Source organism: Rhipicephalus sanguineus, chromosome 11 (genome assembly GCF_013339695.2).
Source record: "Rhipicephalus sanguineus isolate Rsan-2018 chromosome 11, BIME_Rsan_1.4, whole genome shotgun sequence".
Classification (NCBI taxonomy): Eukaryota; Metazoa; Arthropoda; class Arachnida; order Ixodida; family Ixodidae; genus Rhipicephalus; species Rhipicephalus sanguineus.
The window spans coordinates 14811040-14830770 of NC_051186.1; the positions used below are offsets into that span (position 1 = coordinate 14811040).

The 19731-nt window shown below is 47.5% G+C and overlaps 1 protein-coding gene across 3 annotated transcripts in view; it reads left to right on the top strand.

The window, feature by feature from the left end:
* Positions 1 to 19731, top strand: part of LOC119373188 (sulfotransferase ssu-1) — an 87789-nt gene that overhangs the window by 11324 nt on the left and 56734 nt on the right. For 2 of the 3 annotated variants that reach the window (XM_049420359.1, XM_049420358.1), the window contains exons 2-4: positions 4853 to 5005; positions 7490 to 7877; positions 12317 to 12454. In XM_049420359.1, the coding sequence (XP_049276316.1) occupies positions 4853 to 5005; positions 7490 to 7877; positions 12317 to 12454 (679 nt within the window). Of the gene's footprint in view, positions 1 to 4852; positions 5006 to 7489; positions 7878 to 12316; positions 12543 to 19731 lie in introns of those variants that run through there. The other variant, XM_037643191.2, reaches the window with a different exon arrangement.

Below are 19731 nucleotides of genomic sequence, written 5' to 3' on the forward strand. Positions count from 1 at the left end.
TGAGTACACTCCGTAATGTTACATGAATGAGGGCTAGCAGCCAACTCTTTTTGCTCCGATCTCACTTAACTCTACAAAATGCTGGTGTATGGCAATACGGCCGCTCCCGGGAGAGAAGCGGTTTTCGATCAGTTTGTCGTATCAGTGGTCCGAGCGCGAAGCAGTGAGATCACGGCGCTCACAGCGCGTAGAAGGTACACAAGCCGTTCGCTGAGGATGTTTGCCGAAATAGCGCGCGTGCCAGTGCTCTAGACCGCGCCCTTATAGTCAAAGTTCACAGTTGCTGCTCGAGTTACGCAGTCCCCCTCCCCAGGCATCCCTTCCTGCTCCTTCGCCCAGCAAATGACGGGCGGGGCGTTTCCTTCTGCTTGAGAAGCAATCGACGGCAGGCCTCGCACGCGGGTTGATGTTATTCCGTGTGACGGAGATTGCCAGCTTGTTTCATCTCTGCTTTAGCCATGTTCCTTGCCAACGCTCGCGAGCTCTTACTCGCGGGTAGAACATACAATGCGCGGAGCAATTTTATCGATTTACAGTTTATACGGAACATGACGGCGACGGTGAAAATCTCTCCTGAGTGTCCATACAATTGCTAACGCAATAAAATATATAAAAAACAGTCGAAGCGGGCTCGCCTTTTTCCTGGAAAGCTGCATCGTCTCCGCTGTAAAGAGTGCGTCCGTTTAAAGAATCATATAATCCGGCGCCTTTTCCATTGGTTTCGTTCTCGCCTTCAATACCCTCCTTACAGGGGACATCTCCTCGCCACTTATTTCTTCATAAAGCACGCATGCAATGCCAGCACTAAGCGTTGAGCCTATCTGATTTCGCGTTTGTCGGTTACAGTCTATTATCTCTGGATGCGCGGTAGCAAACGCACAAAATGGAGCGAAATCAGTTAATTGCGCACGATAGTCGTGCGAGATAAGTCGTGCGAGTGGGCGGCTGCATAGCAAAGCAGTGTGGGAGACAATTCACAACTTTTATTTCTCGTATATGGACCAGTCGAGAGTATGTACCCCGATGATGTCAAGTGAATCACTGTGCTGGCGGCTCACGTGATTCATGTGAACCGCCAGCACATTCCTAGCGTAAGAAGAGAGTGGACGAAATGCACAGAAACAGGAACCTTTCAAGTCGGAATTTGCATATGAATGTGTCCCAGATGTTTAAGAACGATGCAGGGAATGCATACCGACCTTACAGCTGCGTTAGACGAGCGGCCGCATTAAATCTAAATCGACCGCTAACACGATCAGAAGACATGTGCACCGAAAATCGGATCTCTGAGGGCTGCGTTCGTTGCATTGAAGCGCATTCCGTCCCTATCATTTGTATCGAGAGTGTTTGAAAGCTTCGTGATGTCATGATGGCACTGCAGAACAAGAAACGGAAACAGGGGGCGCGCTTCTCGCCGAGCTCTCGCTATTCAGCGGCCGCTGAAATGGACAGTTCATTTCATGGACACATCGGGAAGAGCTCCTCCGGTGAAGCGCTTTATTTTATTTCCAGATTCCCGATTCGAATTAAAAGAAAAGACTAACGGCGGCGCGCCGCAATCATCGCGCGGCGGCGGCGGCGGCGTGGTCTCTCTTGGGACTTCAGCGGCGGCGCGAGCGGCGTGACCAAAAACAAGCGGCGGCGGCGGCGGCGCCCACCTCTACATGCACAGCAGCAGCGCTTGCAATGCTTCTTGCGTTCCAGCGTAGCCGTGATACAAAAATGCGTTTTGGTCTAGTGTAGAGGTGTGCACGGGCTCCGGGTAGCCCGAAAGCCCGAGCCCGACCCGGCCCGCGGGCCGGGCTCGGGCGGGCCGACGTATTTTCACCTCGGGCCCGGGCCGGGCTCGCACTACTTGGAGTTTTGTCGGGCCGGGCTCGCACTACTTGGAGTTTTGTCGGGCCGGGCTCGGGCCCGGCGCAAAGCCCGACTCAAGCCCGAAATATAGAGAAGGAGCGGGAATTGTTTTCCAGCATGCACACAGCGCCTTTTCCGCAACCGCCCTTTACCGCTTTTCCTTTCCATTCGCTACTTTAAACAAAAGGGGAGCAGGTAAAGCACTGCCTCTGTTGCACTCCGACGAACAGAGAAGTAACACCACCTGTGCTAGTGACGGCGCCACGCGACTGTTCGCGTTAGATTTAAGGCCCAATCCCATATGAGTGAAAATGCACGCGACAGCGACGAGCGACCCGACGTAGTTCGTCTTCGTGCAAGCTGATGCTTGCATGGGCATACCCCATACACGTGACGGCTATGGCGAGCGAACTCCATCGTTGCTGGCATGAGGCCGCATTTCCCCAGAAGCTCTCCAGATCCTAAGGAAGGCTGGTCGACAGCAGTTCAACAGCACCGCTATCTTATGGTTCCCAGCACACGTCACCATCCCCACCGACGAGGGCCCCCCTAATTCGAACGAGGTGGCACACCGCTATGCGCGAGAAATGACCCGCCGCGCAGAGTCGGATACCGCCCCGTCGAGTTCGGACCTCCTGCTTCAAAACACGCGAGAACGCTTGGTCAGGTACAATGACATCACCAAGCACTACCAGTTAGGCAGGCGGATATTGCCCCCACCTCACCCCAAGCTAAAACGACGCCAGGCAGTCGTTTGGCGACAACTGCAAACACACACCTTCCCCAGTCCGGTGCGATTGCGGCACATTTTCCCTGCCCAGTACCCGAATGCTATTTGTAAATTATGCCAGACAACCAGTGCGACGCTCTCACACATGTTATGGGAGTGCCCTGTCACAGCAGCTCAGATGGCAGTAGCTCCGGATGCTCTCGCGTCGAAGTGGGCAGCCGCACTGCGCAGCTCCAACTTCAAAAGACACAAGAATGGGCAGTCCAGCGGGCCCGCGAGGCGGCGTTGAGGCAAAGCCTCGAAGTCCCCTCATGGGAGACCTGAGCCCAGGTTATTAAACATCGCTGGACTTTCAATAAAGTTGTTTCCATCCATCTTAGAGACTGTTCGTCGTGTGTCGTTTGATCATATTTGATATGCTCAATAAAATGCCAAATTACCGGAAAACGATGTCTTGTTTGCCGGGCCGGGCCGGGCCCGGGATTGTGTTTTCGTACGTCGGGCCGGGCCGGGCGGGCTCGCAGCCCTTTGCCGTCGGGCTCGGGCGGGCCTTCGATAAAATCAGCGGGCCCGGGCCGGGCTCGGGCTCGGAAATACGGCCCGTGCACAGCTCTAGTCTAGTGGGCGGGTGAAACGGGTCACGGCCGCACTGGAACGCTACCGTAGCGTTCTAGCGCGGCCGTGAATGAGCATATCGTTGCGAGGGACCCACATTATTTAACTTGATGAACGCAGAAATAACAAAGAAATCTTTAAAACGGCAGGGAGTGGAAGATGGAAGCTGCGATGAAAAAATACGTAAACAGGGGTGGGTGCTCGAGCCGCCGTTTCGACAAGTGGACTTGTCTTCTTCAAGACTAGAGGCTAAAGGCTAGAGGCTTCAAGGTTCTCACCTTGAAGAAGACAAGTCCACTTGTCGAAACGTCAGCTCGAGCACCCACCCCCTGTTTACGGATTTTTTACAAAGAAATCCTTAGTAGGGAGTGCCGAAACTTAGGAGCAAAATGGAATGCCCGACGAAAGGGCCCACACCTTTTTTGTCAACAGATAAGATTTTTGTGAAAATTTCGCACATTGTGGCAGGCCGGCTAACCGTTCTCTCATAGTGCAGTACTCTAAACCGAGAACCCCCTTTTTAGGGGCGAAGCTCCTTAAGGCGGCACCCGTTCGTCCCTCGTAGTCGTAGTCGTAGTAGTCGTAGTGCGTAACCAGTCTTACGCTTTGACCTCCAAGGTGGTGCCGGTGGGAGATTTTTCCTGTGCGTTGTTGAACAATAAAAAATTCGCAGCGTGCGCGTTAACTAAAAGCCGAATTCTTCTGTCTCTCATTCCCCATTAGCAGCCATTGGCATGTTCCAGTAGGAAACGTTAGTAGAAGTAGAAGTGACTTCTTCTGTCTCTCATTCCCATTAGCAGCCATTGTTTACCTCCAAGGTAGTGCCTGGTGAGATGTCTCCTGTGCGTGATTAAACAATAAAAATTTTGTTCAAAACGCCGTTGATTGATGAAATAAACCAACGAAAGACGCCAGATGTTTTGTAAAAGCAAAACGAAAGAACGCCAGATGTTTCTAAAGCAAAACGAAAAGACGCCAGCTGCTTAACGAAAGACGCCAGATGTTTTCTAAAGCAATGGTTTTCTAAACAATGAAAATTCACAGCGTACATGTAAAATTAAAGTGAGCTGCAAGTCGTCATAACTCATCGAACCTTTAGTATAAACGCGCCCGATCTCACTTCGGTGATGATGTACTGGGCAGAATTCACGGAAGATTCACGGTTTACCGATGAACCTCCGCAGCTTCGCCCACTCATCATCATTCACTCCGTGGATATGCTGTGATTTTTTTTTTTGTAGCGTGTTACATAGTAGCACGCGCACGGGTGCACGCGCGCGATTGCACGCGCACGGGTGCCAGAGAGAAGATGAAACGCTGACCAGTGCTAGAGAGACGATGAAATACCTCATGCCGATGTTAACCGAGAAAGACGTTCCAGAAAGGGCCGCTACCTACAATAAAACGCAACGCTTACACATCACTTGGACAACTCCTAAAGGATATTTCGCGCAGATTTTTTATCCCTTCAATTACTAAAATAATTGGTCTTACTTTCTGCATATAATCACTGCGCCCTTGTATCTTTGCGGCCGTGGATATACACAGTACCAGCTAGCCCACCAGTCGGTTTTATAATTAGTCTGTCCTGAATTCAACTGTGGCTAACAATAGGATCAACTCGTTCTTTTTCTTTTTCTTTTTTTGCAGCGGTGGAGTTCCTCCTCGGAACCGCGAGCAGTTCTGGGACAACACGCCCTTCCTGGAGATGCGAGGGGCCGAGCGCTCGGTCCTGAGGAGCAAGCCCGGTGCCATCAAGACGCATCTGCCTTTCGACAGGCAGCCGTACTCGCCGCAGGCTAAGTGCGCTATACTCCGGTCACTATATGTGGCCGAAGTGGGGAGTTTTTCGAGAATACGATGCGAGATCCCCCCCCCCCCCCACGAAAATCCTTGTCCGGGCGTACCCAGGATTTTATTTCGTTGACGAGAGGAGGGGATCTGACCTTCCTGTGTGCATGTGCGTGTCTATGCGTACATACATGCGTACATACATGCGTACATACATACATACATACATACATACATACATACATACATACATACATACATACATACATACATACATACATACATACATACATACATACAGACAGACAGACAGACAGACAGACACATACATACATACATACATACATACGTACGTACAGGGTCGACCACATTTAAGCTGAACACCTCATTAGTAATCAAACCGGTAAAACTAGAACGTTTCTTACACTTCACGAGTGCAATGCCCGTTATAGAACGTCTAATCATGGTGTCGACAAACACAGTAATGATTTTCCTAATTATGTATTAAACAACAGCTTCAATAAGGTCTTGAATACTAATGAGGTGTTCAGCTTAGATGTGGTCGACCCTGTACATACATACATACATACATACATACATACATACATACATACATACATACATACATACATACATACATACATACATACATACATACATACATACATACATACATGATGTAAAGACAACGGGGGGGGGGGCGGTGTTCGAACACTCCCCACCTGCTCAATTGTCTCCTTGTACACACAATGTGTTACCACTGCATGCACGTTTTCTGAGAGCTGAATGAAAATTCAGCGATAACGTAACGTAGTCACTTCACATGCATCTGACATTATATGTCAGATGCATGTTAAGCTGTATGAAAATAGTTTAATCGCATTCTTTCCGCCGCGTTTTCAGAATATCTGCACTACTTTGACACATATCTTTGTATTGTCACACGGTACCAAAAGAACTATGAAGTGCGTTTCGAATAGTGCTAAACTGACAAGAGAAACCAAGACGAAGTGGCAACCAACCAGACGATATTGCGCAACAAGTTCGCACAAAGCTCTTACCATATGAAACATTCGGTGATGATTGTTTTGTCTATTACTTTGTCAGTACGCACGGCACGAAGCTTTAAGTAAGTATTGCCTGCGAAGATATGGATATTTTTTTCCTGTAGATCTCCTTTCGTCAAATTCTACCCTTGTTTGTCGGAATTTAACATCGAAATATCCAGTAGCAGAAATTCTTCTCAGCGGAATTGCCACATCCTCGTGTTGTGAAGGAACTTCCTTTACATTGTATTGGGACTTTACATTGTATTGGTGTACTTTAAAAGGCAAGAAACAATGACAAACGGATTGCTAGTGCAGCGTGTGAATCAGATAGGACTACTTTTTTATTATTTATGTATGAAAAAAAAGAAGAAACACGGGAAGGTAGGCTACATTAGAGCCGGCTATCCTATCAACATGATACCAGTATTGAAGAAACACAAAAACAATGATAACTGGAACGAATAAAAGAATGAAAAAAAGAAAAATAATCAGAAGCACTATGTACATATACTACATGTGACGTATAAAGAATTAGTAGAGTCTGAGATAGGAGCACTGTTTCCCCGTAATGATGATGTAGGGGGCGCTATCACATTGATCGCGTGTTTAAGCATACGTGTATGTACACATGTATACGTAGGTCGAACTGGCCGATGCGTAAACATCTAACTGCAACAGTATAAAAGGTTCGTTAGGGTCGAAAGAAGGCTCACTCGTAACGAAGCAATGCGCCAAGTGTGGCTGTTTGTTCACCCATTTTCGGTGATGCGTCTCATTCATCAAAGCACCGGGACAAAACCACTAGAGAACTAATAGAACTTTTCCACATTACGAGGTGGCGCGACGTTCTTCTTTGAGTTTAGTTACCTGAAGTATCGTTAAGTTTATAGCTGCTTCTCTTCATATTTGTTTCATATTTGTTTCAGAAGCGCACGGCAACAACGCTGACTACTCCAATGTATCTAACAATTGTATAGGTTCTACGGTAACTCTTGAAAGCTTTGCGCAACAGTTGTCTGTATGCCGCGGTTTTTTAATCATTTACTTGCGTTTGTTTCTGGCCTCATCTCATTATACTTATTCCCCCTTATACAAGTGGCGCACCTACTATGATTGCACTGTTAGTCCGACCTCAAAATATTGTAGACCACAATTTCTGCTCAAGAAAGGTGCAAACTTCCGCACCTTAGGTCATTCGAGAAAAACAGTGTTGTCCACTTGGTTGCTTTATATGGTTAGAAACTGCTGAAAAAATTGACCGTTTTTTATTCCGATGAGGGTGGAATGCAGAACCGCCCGCGTTGGCTGCACGAGCCGGATTTATGTACCCCGGTGTACGAACGTAATACGCCAGGATGTCATTTTTTACGAACGGTTTCTGAGATTAAGTGTCCCACCATCCTTTGACGCCGTCTGTATACATATGCGTCCATGTCGCTTGACACAGGTATCTGTACATCACCCGCAACCCGTTCGACTGCTGCGTGTCTTACTACTACCACACCAAGCACCTGCCGGGCTACTGCTTCGGACAGGGCACCTTCGACGACTTCTTCGAGCTGTTCATCACGGGTGACCTCGAGTACGGCGACTACTTCGACCACCTGCTGTCGTGGTACGCACACCGGTCGGACCTCAACGTACTGTTCCTGACCTACGAAGAGCTCAAGGGAGACACATCGGCCGCAGTCGTCAAGATCGCCGGCTTTCTCGGCGACGAGTATGCCGCGAAGCTGCGCCGAGAGCCAGCACTGGTAGGCCGTATCCTGGAGGCCGCGGCGCTGGGAAACATGAAGAAGGTCTTCAACTCTTGTGACTTCCCCGTCACAGAGGAGGTGTGTGTGTGTGCACGGTTAGCAGGCGTACAGTCGCTATCCTGGTTTATTTGAACAAACAGATACAAATGTGCGAGCGGGGAAAGGTTTAATGTTCGCCGCATTACATCGGATTACACAGGAACATCATCTCGGTCCGAAGTCGCTAGGCCACTTAGCCGGAGCTGACTATGCACAGCTGTAGCACTGTTCAGTAAGAGCAGGCTCACAGTAGCAACCTTGATGGATTGCAACAAGAGAAACAGAGTTTACACTGAAGTTTTAATTTTACGTTTCGACAACGCACGAAATATTAGGAGAAGAGGGAAAAGGTTTGTCGGTGCAGAGCTTTTATTGACGAGTCATAATTGTCGGCTCCTATAGTCTGTAGTGGGCCTTCGTTGGCTTACGTATTGCTTTCTCTGTACGGTCCGCCGCCCATGTCTGGCAAGTTGGATCCGGGCTGGGTTCCCATTTGTGCCCTGGATCTGTTTTCCGGTGTGATGCTTGCGAGAATGGGATTGTGTGTGAATAACCGCATCGCGTGGGGCAAATCTCTCGTGTTATTACAGTGCGAGTTTTTGGGTGTGGTACAACTGTCCGGGTTGCGCTTGCGTAGGCTTTGATGCAATGAAAGTGCGCTTGTGTGGCGTTGTCGCAGTAACACTGCCTCCGTTATGGTGAGAGGGCAAGCAGCCAAGAATCAAGAGAAAGGAATGGACCCGAGCCAGCCACATAATGCGTTAGGTCAGACAACCGCTGGCACGTTGAAACACCGGAATGGTTACCAAGGGTCGAGAAACGCAGTCTAGGAAGTCAGTGAGTTAGATGGCCGCACGAAATAAAAGAGGTTCGGACGGATGAAATCGAACCAACTCGCACAACGTAGGATAAACTGGAGATAACTGAGAGAGACCTTCGTCCTGCAGTAGACTAAAAACAGGCTGAGAATGACGATGGTAAAGCCTGTCTAACAATAACAGCATTTTACCAGCGGAGCTGTGTAAGCTGGTGGTTAGGCCGCGTAGCGTACGCGGAAAACTATCATCGTCACGAACAGCCTCTACCTTATATGGCATCTCGCGTCGCTTAGCAACGCGCTGGAGGAAGGAAAGTAGGAAGAGAGGAGAAGAGAAGCGAAGAGGAGGAGGAGGAATATAAACAAATAAAACAAAATAAAATTGCTTGGCGAGGCGAGATTTGAATCCTCGTACACGCGGTTCGAAGGCGAGCGTCGTAACCGCTCGGCAGAACAAGCATTTATGGGAACCGTATCACTGCGTTGCTATGGGCGAAAGAACGAGGACAAAAAAAAAAAAAAAAAAAAAAAAAAAACCCGCCAGGCCTCCGCAAAGCACGCAGCACAGTTACAGCGAAACCTGAAAGAGTGGCCTTTCTAGAGCCCGTTCAAAGCTCTCCTGGGGACACTAATACAAGTACACATGCAGGGTATCCACCACGCCCAAAATCGTAATTTTTGTGAAGTAGGGAAGCACCCACTATGCCATTATTCGTTCTTCTACGGATAAGTGAGGTACCCGCTACACATTTGTAAGGTATTATGGGCACTTTGTTGATGCTGCATGTGGATGATGACGATGAAGAATTATGGCGTCTCTCATAATCATATCGTGGTTTTGGGACGTTAAACCCCAGATATTATGATGAAGAATTATGGTTGAACACATTGTTATTTTTTTATTGTTATTGGCCTAGATTTCACACACCTCAAGTAAAATTTGTACAATCTCTCCTCGATCCACCGTCCGTCCAAATAAAGGAGGTTATTCCGATTGGTAAAGCGACAAATTCTCTTCAAATCTACTTTGATGACATTTTCCCTAACAATGCAAAACACCTACCGAGTAACATGTTAAGAGCTACCCTACAGGACTACCTGGTCAGAATGCAAGCAAACGTAGTCATTGCGACGGACGCGTCGCTTAGAGAGGGAAAGTGTGGCATCGGTATATGCTGCCCTGTTCTCGACTGGTCCTTTTCGCTCCGAATTCCAGATTACACACCCATCTTTATTGCAGAATTCTTAGCGATAGTCTTGGCCCTTCGTAAACTGCCGGCATCAATAAATTCCGCAGTAATAATAACGGACTCTTTATAAGTATGCAGTGCGCTCACGGCATCCGGTGATATGAAAACATTGAGTTCAAATCCCTAACACCTGAGCACTTAACGTATGTTCGTTTAGTATGGGTACCTGGGCATAGAGGTCTATTTCTAAATGAAACAGCTGATACATTAGCGAAAGTGGCGTTAGACGGACCAGCTATTAATATTACCCCTACATCAGCTTTTATAGCAGCGGCTAGATTTCGGAGGCAAATGATGCGAGAATTCAGTATATCAGCTCTAAGAAATTCCCCGGACTTTAATCATCTACTGACACCCTGGAAAAGTTCAACATGTCATAACAGAGATCTGGAAGTTATAATAATTACGAAGTTGCGTTGCTGAATTCCAATATTAAATTTTTATTTATATAGAGCCGGTTTGGCACCATCACCCCTTTGTTTTTATTGTAGGGAAGAGGAAACAATAGAACACTTTCTGATCTCATGTCAGAAGTTTTCTACATTACGAAAGACATCTCTAGAAACGCCGTTACGCATAATGGGATTAGAGTTGAGAACCTCAAATTTACTATCTCTAGGTCCACTTACCCTTGGGCACAGCAGCGGGAAAATATGCGAGGCCATGCAAGATTTCATAGAACAGTCAAAGAGATTTAAACAATAACCACAGTTCAAAAGTTCCATAGTTAACCAGAAGCAAATAGCAAGATTCGTTTCTATATTTATGTATTTCTTATTTGATGAAAATTAATTCCACCCACCTTTTTTATTGCCTTTTTAAAAATTATTATTCTCACAAAATTAACTTGTAAAAAATCTTTTTGTTAAACAAAATAGAAAATTATTCTCATTACTACTTTTTAATAATTTTTTCTAAGCTACCCGATTCTTGGCCAATCCCCCTGAGTGGGTGTGAGCCAGCAGTACAGGATCTACATCTACATCTACATCTACATTGTAGTAGGTGGGAAGCTTTAAACCACACACTCGTAGCGCAATTAGCATTGTGTGATGGCCGGTCGTTATTTTACTCTGCGGCCACGCTATATTACATAGGTTAACGCGATTTCTTGCTCGACATGACGCCTGTATAGTTTCTTTTTGCGAAGGAGTTTCAAGCACCAGCGTGGATCTGTGGTAGGATACTCGACTGCCAGCGGAGGGCCCGGGTTCAAATCCCATTCGATTCTGGGTATTTTTTTCCCCTTTTATTTTTTCATGTCTATCGGTTACGCCACCGACGGCGACGTCGCTCAACACGGGATCGCGTAGGATCGGGCGCCTAAGAGCTGCGCTCTAAAAGAATGATTAAGTCATAAGCTCATAAATAAAAGAAACCTTTTTTTTTTGTGCTGCGCTGCGCTTTCCGGGCAGGCCTGACGTTTTTTTTTATTTGATAATGGTAACATATTAATGTAGAGTAAGCAACATTTATCTTATGTGTTGTCCCTCTAACCTTTGCAATTACTTCTTGCAGCAAGATAGCAAGGTAACAAACTGTCGCTTTGTTTCTCAGAGTGCATGGACTGACTGACCAATTTTATTTTGATATATTTCGATACAGTGCCGCCACGAATAAGGGCTGTCACAGAAATGGGAAGTGCCGCATTTGTTGGTAAATCGGTGTTTCACAATAATACATAAAAGTACCTGCCGCGATGACCACTGGCTATGACAGTGCTCTGCTGAGGACGACGTTACCGGCTCGGTTCCCGACAGCACAGACCGTGTTGCGATGAAGGCCGTATAGAAATGCACCTACATACGTATACCTTTGTATCTATGTGTGTATTTAGACGCCGTTTAACGTAAGAACCACAGGTCAATAAAGCTAATCAGGAGTTCCCCACTTCGTCGGGCCTGAGAATTACGTTTTTTTTTTTGGCATGTGAAATCCGGTAAATTTGTACTTCGATATAACACAATCGCATCCAACGCGATACCATATTCTTTACTTGCGTTATACGTAATTAACTGATTTCTTACACGTAACTACTTTTTAATGCTAATACTGACGAAAGCTTCCTTAAGATTAGTAAATTTTTTTCTGCCGTCCACAATTTGTTGTGTCAGTGATCGTTGTGGAAGAAAGTAAGGCGTGAGAACATGGACAGAAGAAAAGAAAATAGGAAACCGCGGCGTTTGTGTTGTCTAGTTTTCTTGCATTCGTGTTTGCACTCTCTTCAACGATGAATCACTGCCGACTAGCTCAGCTTTCCGTCCTTCTGATCAGTGATCATTATATCGCTGTTTGAAATGAGGCATCAGACTTTCGCCACAATGTGCGATTCAGTAAATCATAGCAGGAATGTTTCGGTATGCGAAAAGGGGAGCGCGGTTTTTAATGTTGTTTTAAAAATACCACTTTAGCAGAAAGCGGCGAGCCTCAAGGAACAAGAACGCCAAGCCGCAGCGAGCGTGGAAGAACTCGTCCGGAGGCCCATGACGGGCGAGTTTGTCCGCAAGGGCGCCGTGGGAGACTGGAAGGGACACTTCTCCCCGGTGCAGGTGCAGAGGATGCTGGAACGCATCAGAGTCAAGACGGCAGGAAGTGACGTCATGGACTTGTGGAAGGACATCGACATTCCCCGATGACACAGTAATGTTAGCAGGTCCCGATTGTGTAATAAACGTTGTTTCCTTTTCTATTTGCTTCTTCTTTGTTCCGGCGACTCGCGCTGTGAGGTTCGTAATAGTGATTTGGCTTCGGAAGGCTCGAAGCTAGTCACCCGGCGAGTGTGCGAAAAACCATGAACAATCCACACCTCACCTTATAACGATGGCAGTTGAGAAGCGTTATGACGCCATTGTGAGGGTTAGGACGCCATCGTGAAAGTGTCCACCTCTAATTGCGATAGAAGCGCAATAACTAAGAACCACAGATAATGAAACATACCCGTCTGTGGATGACCAGCGTGAATTAACCACTTCGATACAAAAATGTTACTCATCATACTCGACTTCTCTGGGATACAGAGAAGTTCACACAAAAGCGTGCCCGAAGTACTCTTTCGCGGAGGAAAATAGTGCATACCATTTAGCAGAAGTCGCCGGTACAGACAGCACAGCCGGCTCAGCTTACAAAATAAACGGGCCCAAGACTTGCATTGCAAATGGTTAAGGTGTATGCCACCTAACATTCAGCCTATTACGCTGTAGACAGGAACAGAGCAGCTGCCCTTATCCGAAGTGCAGAAATGTGGAACTCCTGCCAGCAACTCAAGTTACGAGCTATAGGCGCCCGGCCAGGGCATACTCACCGAATGACAGTCGGCGCGACCGAAATAAAAAAGGAAGACGACGGCATGCATGCACGAGGTGCGGTGATCCTGCGCATAGCTGACGTGTTTAGTCAGAGTTTGGCGCGTTTTTTTTTTAGACTCCACTTTCGACAAAGGTAGGTCGCAAGAAGTATATTTTACCTCGCTGAAACTTAACTTGCATTTCTATTAGGGCAGTCCTGTTATGTCCGCCGTTTGTCCCGTTCGCGATGTAGACAAATTATCATTATGGCGGCGCGGCCACATCAAGCCAAGTTAGGCACAGCCGTGGCTAGTTAAGCCAAGCTGAGCATGGTAATACGTAATTAGGTATACATAATCGAGCTATTTAAGTCATATCATAATTAGACCTGATTAGGCCAAGTTGAGATTTTGGTGTGCCCAGTCATGCCTCGGCAAGATGAGCAGAGCTAAGCCTAAGACTAATTAAGACTGAGCCTAGTTAGTGTCATTTAGGCTAATTATCTCATTAAGACTAAGCTGACTTGAGCTGCAAGCTAATCAAGACTAAGCCTCGAATATGCAAATAAAGCTAAGTAAGCTAATTAGCCTAGCTGGGCTAATTACGTTATCATTACTAGGTTGACTTGAGATGCCAGCTAATGGAGACCAAGACTCGAATAGACAATTTAGATCAAACAAGCTCATTATTCTGATTAAGATGCTTGGTGCAGTAATTGCCAGGCAATTCCCAATCAAACCCGATCGATACCTAACCAATACTCGTGATGTACAATGTGATCACGTGAACACTTGGTGCATCGGCGTGTGAATGAACGTGTGCCTAGCAGCTCTGCTCTGCCCCGGCCTTACACGACTCAGTGCAAGCTACGCAATTTTTTTTTTTAACAACGAAGCTGTTGAAACTGGACGCAATCTGTCCAACGCGAACAAAAAACCTCGGGCGGGTATGCGCCACAGGAATTGAAGAGCCCCACTACCAAGTACAGCAGGTGCGAGCGTTAAACGAAAACCAACACGTGAAAGAAAGAGAGAGAGAAAGAAAGAGAAAAAGAAAATAGAGAGAGAGAGAAAGAAAGCGATAAAAAACGAGGAGAAAAATAGAGAGAAATAGAGGGAATAAATACATGAAAAGATAGAAAGACAGAGAAAGACATAGGCAGAGACAAAAAGAGATAGGGAGAAACAGATACAAAGAAAGAGATAGAAAAAACGCAGAGCAAGAAGAAAAGAAAGGGGAAGCGATAGAGAGAGAGAAAAACAAAGAAAGAGAAAGAAACAAATACAAAGAAAGAGATACAAGATACAGAGAAAAGAGAAGGATACAGGGAAACAAGGAAGAGCGCCAAGCTCCGCTCTTCCTTCAGGCTTGGCACCACTAGTACAAAGGTGCCATAATTTGTTTTCGCTGTCTGAACGCTTTAACTTGCTAATCTTTCGCGTATTTGTCCTCTTCGATTACGTGTGGGATGCTTGCGGTCGAAAAAACAACATACCTGGCAAGTGTTCAAGGCACTAATTCATGCTCTGAGTTGGTAATTTGTCGATCAGGCCGAAAGTGGTCTTAATATAGCGACATAGAGACAGCACACTTCCAAACCGTACGTAAAGGTGCGAAACCTGATGGCGGTGCGTCGGTAAAAGTGTCGGTTAAATATCGAGAACATGCCCCGCAAGCAGGGGCGTAGCCAGAAATTTTTTTCGGGGGGGGGGGGGGGGGGTTCAACCATACTTTATGTATGTTCGTGCGTGCGTTTGTATGTGTGCATGCCTATATACGCAAGCAAAACTGAAAAATTTCGGGGGGGGGGTTTGAACCCCCCCAACCCCCCCCCCCCCCCTTGGCTACGCCCCTGCCCGCAAGAGGTCAACGGCAACAAGGCCTTGTTTTCGGTTCCATAAGCCATACGCGCATACTTTTATCACATATACATTTCATGCAACCCCTGCGTGACCTGCTTGTAATGCAGATTTTCACACCAGCTGAGAACTAAATGCCGTGGAGGAGAACATCGCTAGCACGTGCGCATTAGCTCTATATTCCAGGCATACCATTTTTTGTTGTTTTTCTTTTGCGTACCTAGGTCAAACAGTGCCACACTTATACTGTGTCTTAACTTCAATTATCGTACCATAAAGCAACTCCAACTGGAGCAACATTTCCTTTTTTACAGCGAAAGCTGTTATGAGCTCACAACAGCAGCCGATTTTGGTGGCGTGGTTGTTCGCCGCCGCCGGTGTCCGTCGCAGCCATCGCGCACATTTCGGCAAAGAAGAAGCAGAGTTCGAGTCGCATTCGAGCGTAGGCTTTCAGCGTGGCTGGTGTTTTACCACAGAGCCACACCAGTCATCGAAAAGTTAAAAAAAAAGAAACGTATTGAATCGACACGCACGTGTGAGGAGGAAACGCATCAACAAATGATATATTGCTTGGCAGAAGAGTACAGTCTCAGCACGCATCACACCAGGCGAACAGCGTAACGAGTGGGTGGTGTGAAGCTTCCCATTCATTACAAAGGGATCGGCATCAATACTTCATCATACTCATCATCATGCACCACAGCACCAAAAAACTGTACCTGTACGTAGGTTCGTATATTGCCTTAGAAACACGTAGTGGATCCTTCGCTGCTTCGCAAAATGCGATTCATCGCGTAGTGGGCACTTCGCAACTGTATTTGCAGCAGGCGCCCTGTAGGAGAGTTTACAATGGCCTCTACGAGGAACCCTCCGCCATTTTACGGCGTGACTGTGCTGCACGTTTTAAGGCGAAAGCCTTAGACGCCTCATCAAACGCTAAAATTGACCGTCGGCGCCCCTCGGCGTCAACGCGAGTGATGCAAAAAGCCATCACGTGATGACGTCAACATATGACGTCACCATGACGTCACAGATCGCAGAAATTTGTGACGTCATCATGACGTCACATAACGTGACGCCCCATACTGACCTCATTACATGACATCGTCGCTTGGTCAGAGGAGGGCCGATCACGGAGACAGTGCTGTTGTGCCTCAGCACAAAGACCACAATGTCGCCGACTTTCCAATAAAGAAGGATTCTGGAAAACGAAGTCGTCGCCCAACCGGCCCTGACTAAACTAGCCCCGACAACTGACGCCGGTCGTCGTTCTTATACGCTGCCCAGCGACCAAAGAGAGGCTCACCACCTGGGACCAAAGAGCCTCCCTGCTCACACCTGGGACCAAAGAGCCCCCCTGTCCCCATCTGGGACTAATGGTGTGCGCCGCCGCGCCGCGCCGCCGCCTGTTTTTGGTCACGCCGCTTGCGCCGCCACCGAAGTCCCAAGAGATATCACGCCGCCGCCGCCGCCGCCGCCGCCGCCGCCGCGCAATAATTGCGGCGCGCCGCCGTTAGTCTTTTCTTTTAATTCGAATGGGGAATCTGGAAATAAAATAGAGCATTTTGCCGGAGGAGCTCTTCTCGATGTGTCCATGTAATGAACAGTCCATTTCAGCGGCCTCTGAATAGCGGGAGCTCGGCGAGAAGCGTGCCCCCTGTTTCCGGCTCTTGTTCTACAGCGCCATCATGACATCATGAAGCTTTCAAACACTCTCGACACAAATGATGGGGACGGAATGCGCTTCAATGCAACGAACGCAGCCCCCAGAGATCCGATTTTCGGTGCACATATCTTTTGATCATGTTAGCTATCGATTTAGGTTTCATGCGGCCGCTCGTCTAACGCAGCTGTAAGGTCGGTACGCATTCCCTGCATCGTTCTCAAACATCTGGGACACATTCATATGCAAATTCAGACTTGAAAAGTTCCTGTTTCTGTGCATTTCGTCCACTCTCTTCTCACGCTAGGAATATGCTGGCGGGTTCTGTGCGGCGACGTGGTCAAGAGCGAGGTGACATCACGGCTCACCGCCTTTTCGAATCACTGAATGCGCTCTGCCGAAATGGACTGTGGACATCTCCTTTGGATGAACGCATCGAGAATAGCTCCCCAGAAGTTATAGTATCTTTTCCCTCTCCGGAAATATCGCAGTATTGCCTGACCTTAACGCTGCCGTGTAGCCGTGTCCTCCAGCCTTAAGGGCGACGACCCAACTCGCTGGATAGCATATTATTGGAGTCTTGGACCTAGTGCACTGTGCATAAATAAATAGAATAGACAAGTAATATATATATCTGGGTGCGTTAGTACACTTTTTCCTTTCATTCTTACTCGAGTAAAGCTATAAATAAATACAGAAGTAAAGGTATTGGCAATCTTAGTATATGGCTGAGCTAGTTGGTAGGTATTGTTGTGCCTCAGCACAAAGGCCAGAATGTCGCCGACTTTCCAACAAAGAGTTACCCTGGAAAACGGCATCTTCGCCCAGCCGGCCCCGGCAGCTGACACCAGTCGTCATGCTTTCACGCTGCCTAACGACTGAGAGCAGCATTCTTGAGGGCGATGGAAGGGACAGACAATGGCGCTTCCAACATCTGCAACCGGCGGAAAGCCATCCCCTGCAACCGGCGGAAAGCCATCACCTGCAACCGGCGGAGGGCCAATAGGACAATGGACGGCTACCCGATTTAAAGGACTACTGACATGAATTTTAAAAGTTTTCGGGTTGTTGTTCTAAATGAAAGCACGGGTATAGTGCCTAGAATAGCACGGGTGTCGAGAACCATAAAAAGAGTGTCGTGATGCCTGGGGATGCATTGCATATATTTTTAATACCACTTCTTTCAACCAGTAGTTTCGGTTTCGGTTTCGAGAGGGTGCCTTCATAGTGACGTGTCAAGTCTGCCCGTGACGTCACGGGCAGACTGCAACCCACGAAATATGCACCTGCTGTCCTTTGCTGTCAGTCGAACGTGGTTCATGATGAGTGAACTGTCGTCCAGTTGCCCCCGACAGCGATTTCTGTGATTTAGGCTGCATGCAGAACCCAGACTTCGCAAACCGAGTGAGCTGACTTGAAACGTCATAGGGCTCTCCATGCGGTGAAGCTGCCTTGCAGATGCTGGGACATGAAAACTTTAAAATCAAACTTAAATATTTATACGTGTTTCCCGGATGCGGTGTGGGGAGAGCGTTAACACTACATGCCAAGGAAACCAAAAACGTCCGTTTTGCTGCACTTCAAAATCGTGTCAGTACTCCTTTAAGGCCTTGCCGGTCCGTGGTTAGAGAGTCAAACCAGCCGAAGTGGTCGGGCTGGCAGTCATGTTGACTGAGAGCGAAAACATGTAAATAGTCTGTGCATAAAATATTTGGTCCATCAACGTGTCTTACTGACTGCTCCGAGCACGATGCACACGCGTGTTCGCACCGGACACGCACATCATTCGTAACAGTGGTGGCGGCGGTGGGATGCCACGACCCTGTATTCTACGCTGCGCACCAGAGGGGCCCTACACCAGTTATAACAGTGCGAAACCAGTTGAGGCCCAGGAAGTTTGAAATGCCTCCGATCCTGGAGCCAGTGCCAAACCACGGTAGGTGCAGAAAGCTCTAGGAGGGGGCGGGGGAGGGTTAATACATCGACTGAGAAAAAAAAAAAAGAAATACCCTTATGCATTCCCTTTGAGAGGTGAATGCATGAGGGTACCTGCGAATTTTTGCGAAATCCCTGGCGTTTGCATAAGCCACTTTGATTCATTTTTGGCGCATACATGTATACGTCACTAGGAACTCACTATAGTATAAAGCTTATGCCACGGGTCGTAGCCCTCTCGCGAATAGACGTGCAGAAGATGTAGCGGCCATTGTGTTCACGTAAGGTCATTCGCGCAAACGCAAGTAAGCTAAAAACAAACGTAGGTCTACAATACGAACCGGTATTTAATCAGAACCGTAGCGAGGCGAACAAGGCGGCAGCGACGAGGGGACTGAGTCCGACTGACGTCACTTGCGCGCGGCCAGCGCCTCCTCTATAGCGCGGCTGCTGGCGTTCTTGGCGCGTAGACTAGCCAAGGTCACAGGTGCGCTGGCTGCAGTCAAGTTCACTGACCGTGTTCGGCGCCTGAGCGCACTTTATGGCGTCGACGCGTTCTTTCAACTTTCCCTCATTCTCGATTTCACCCAATAACGGAAGTATTTTTCATCGTATATAGAGAGTGAATACAAAGGTAAACATCTCGGCTCGGAGCGCGCCAACACCAAAAGCGCGGCGTACAAGGGGTCAGCATAGCACATACAAAGGGCTTGTAGAGGCAGAAAAATGACGTAGGAGATAACGAGCAAATCGGCGCTGCTATTTAATAATAGCGAAACTGTTTAAAGGGACACTAAAGTGAAACAATGAATCGGCTTAGATTGTCAAATTGTCCACTGAAAATTCATATGTCGTTACTTTCAACATCATATGTTTATCAGTAGAGGACGAAATTAAGGTCAAAGTTTCATTTTTAAAGTTCGCGCCGAAATCTCCCCGCGTGACGTCACGGATTTCAAAGTGTATTTATTGTATTTTGGCGACATTGACTAAATGAAATTTCCTGAAACTTGGTATGTGAGGAGCGCAGAGTGAGATGGAGGGCGCAAGATAAGAAGAAGACAGCCGTGGTGCCCTATGTGCAT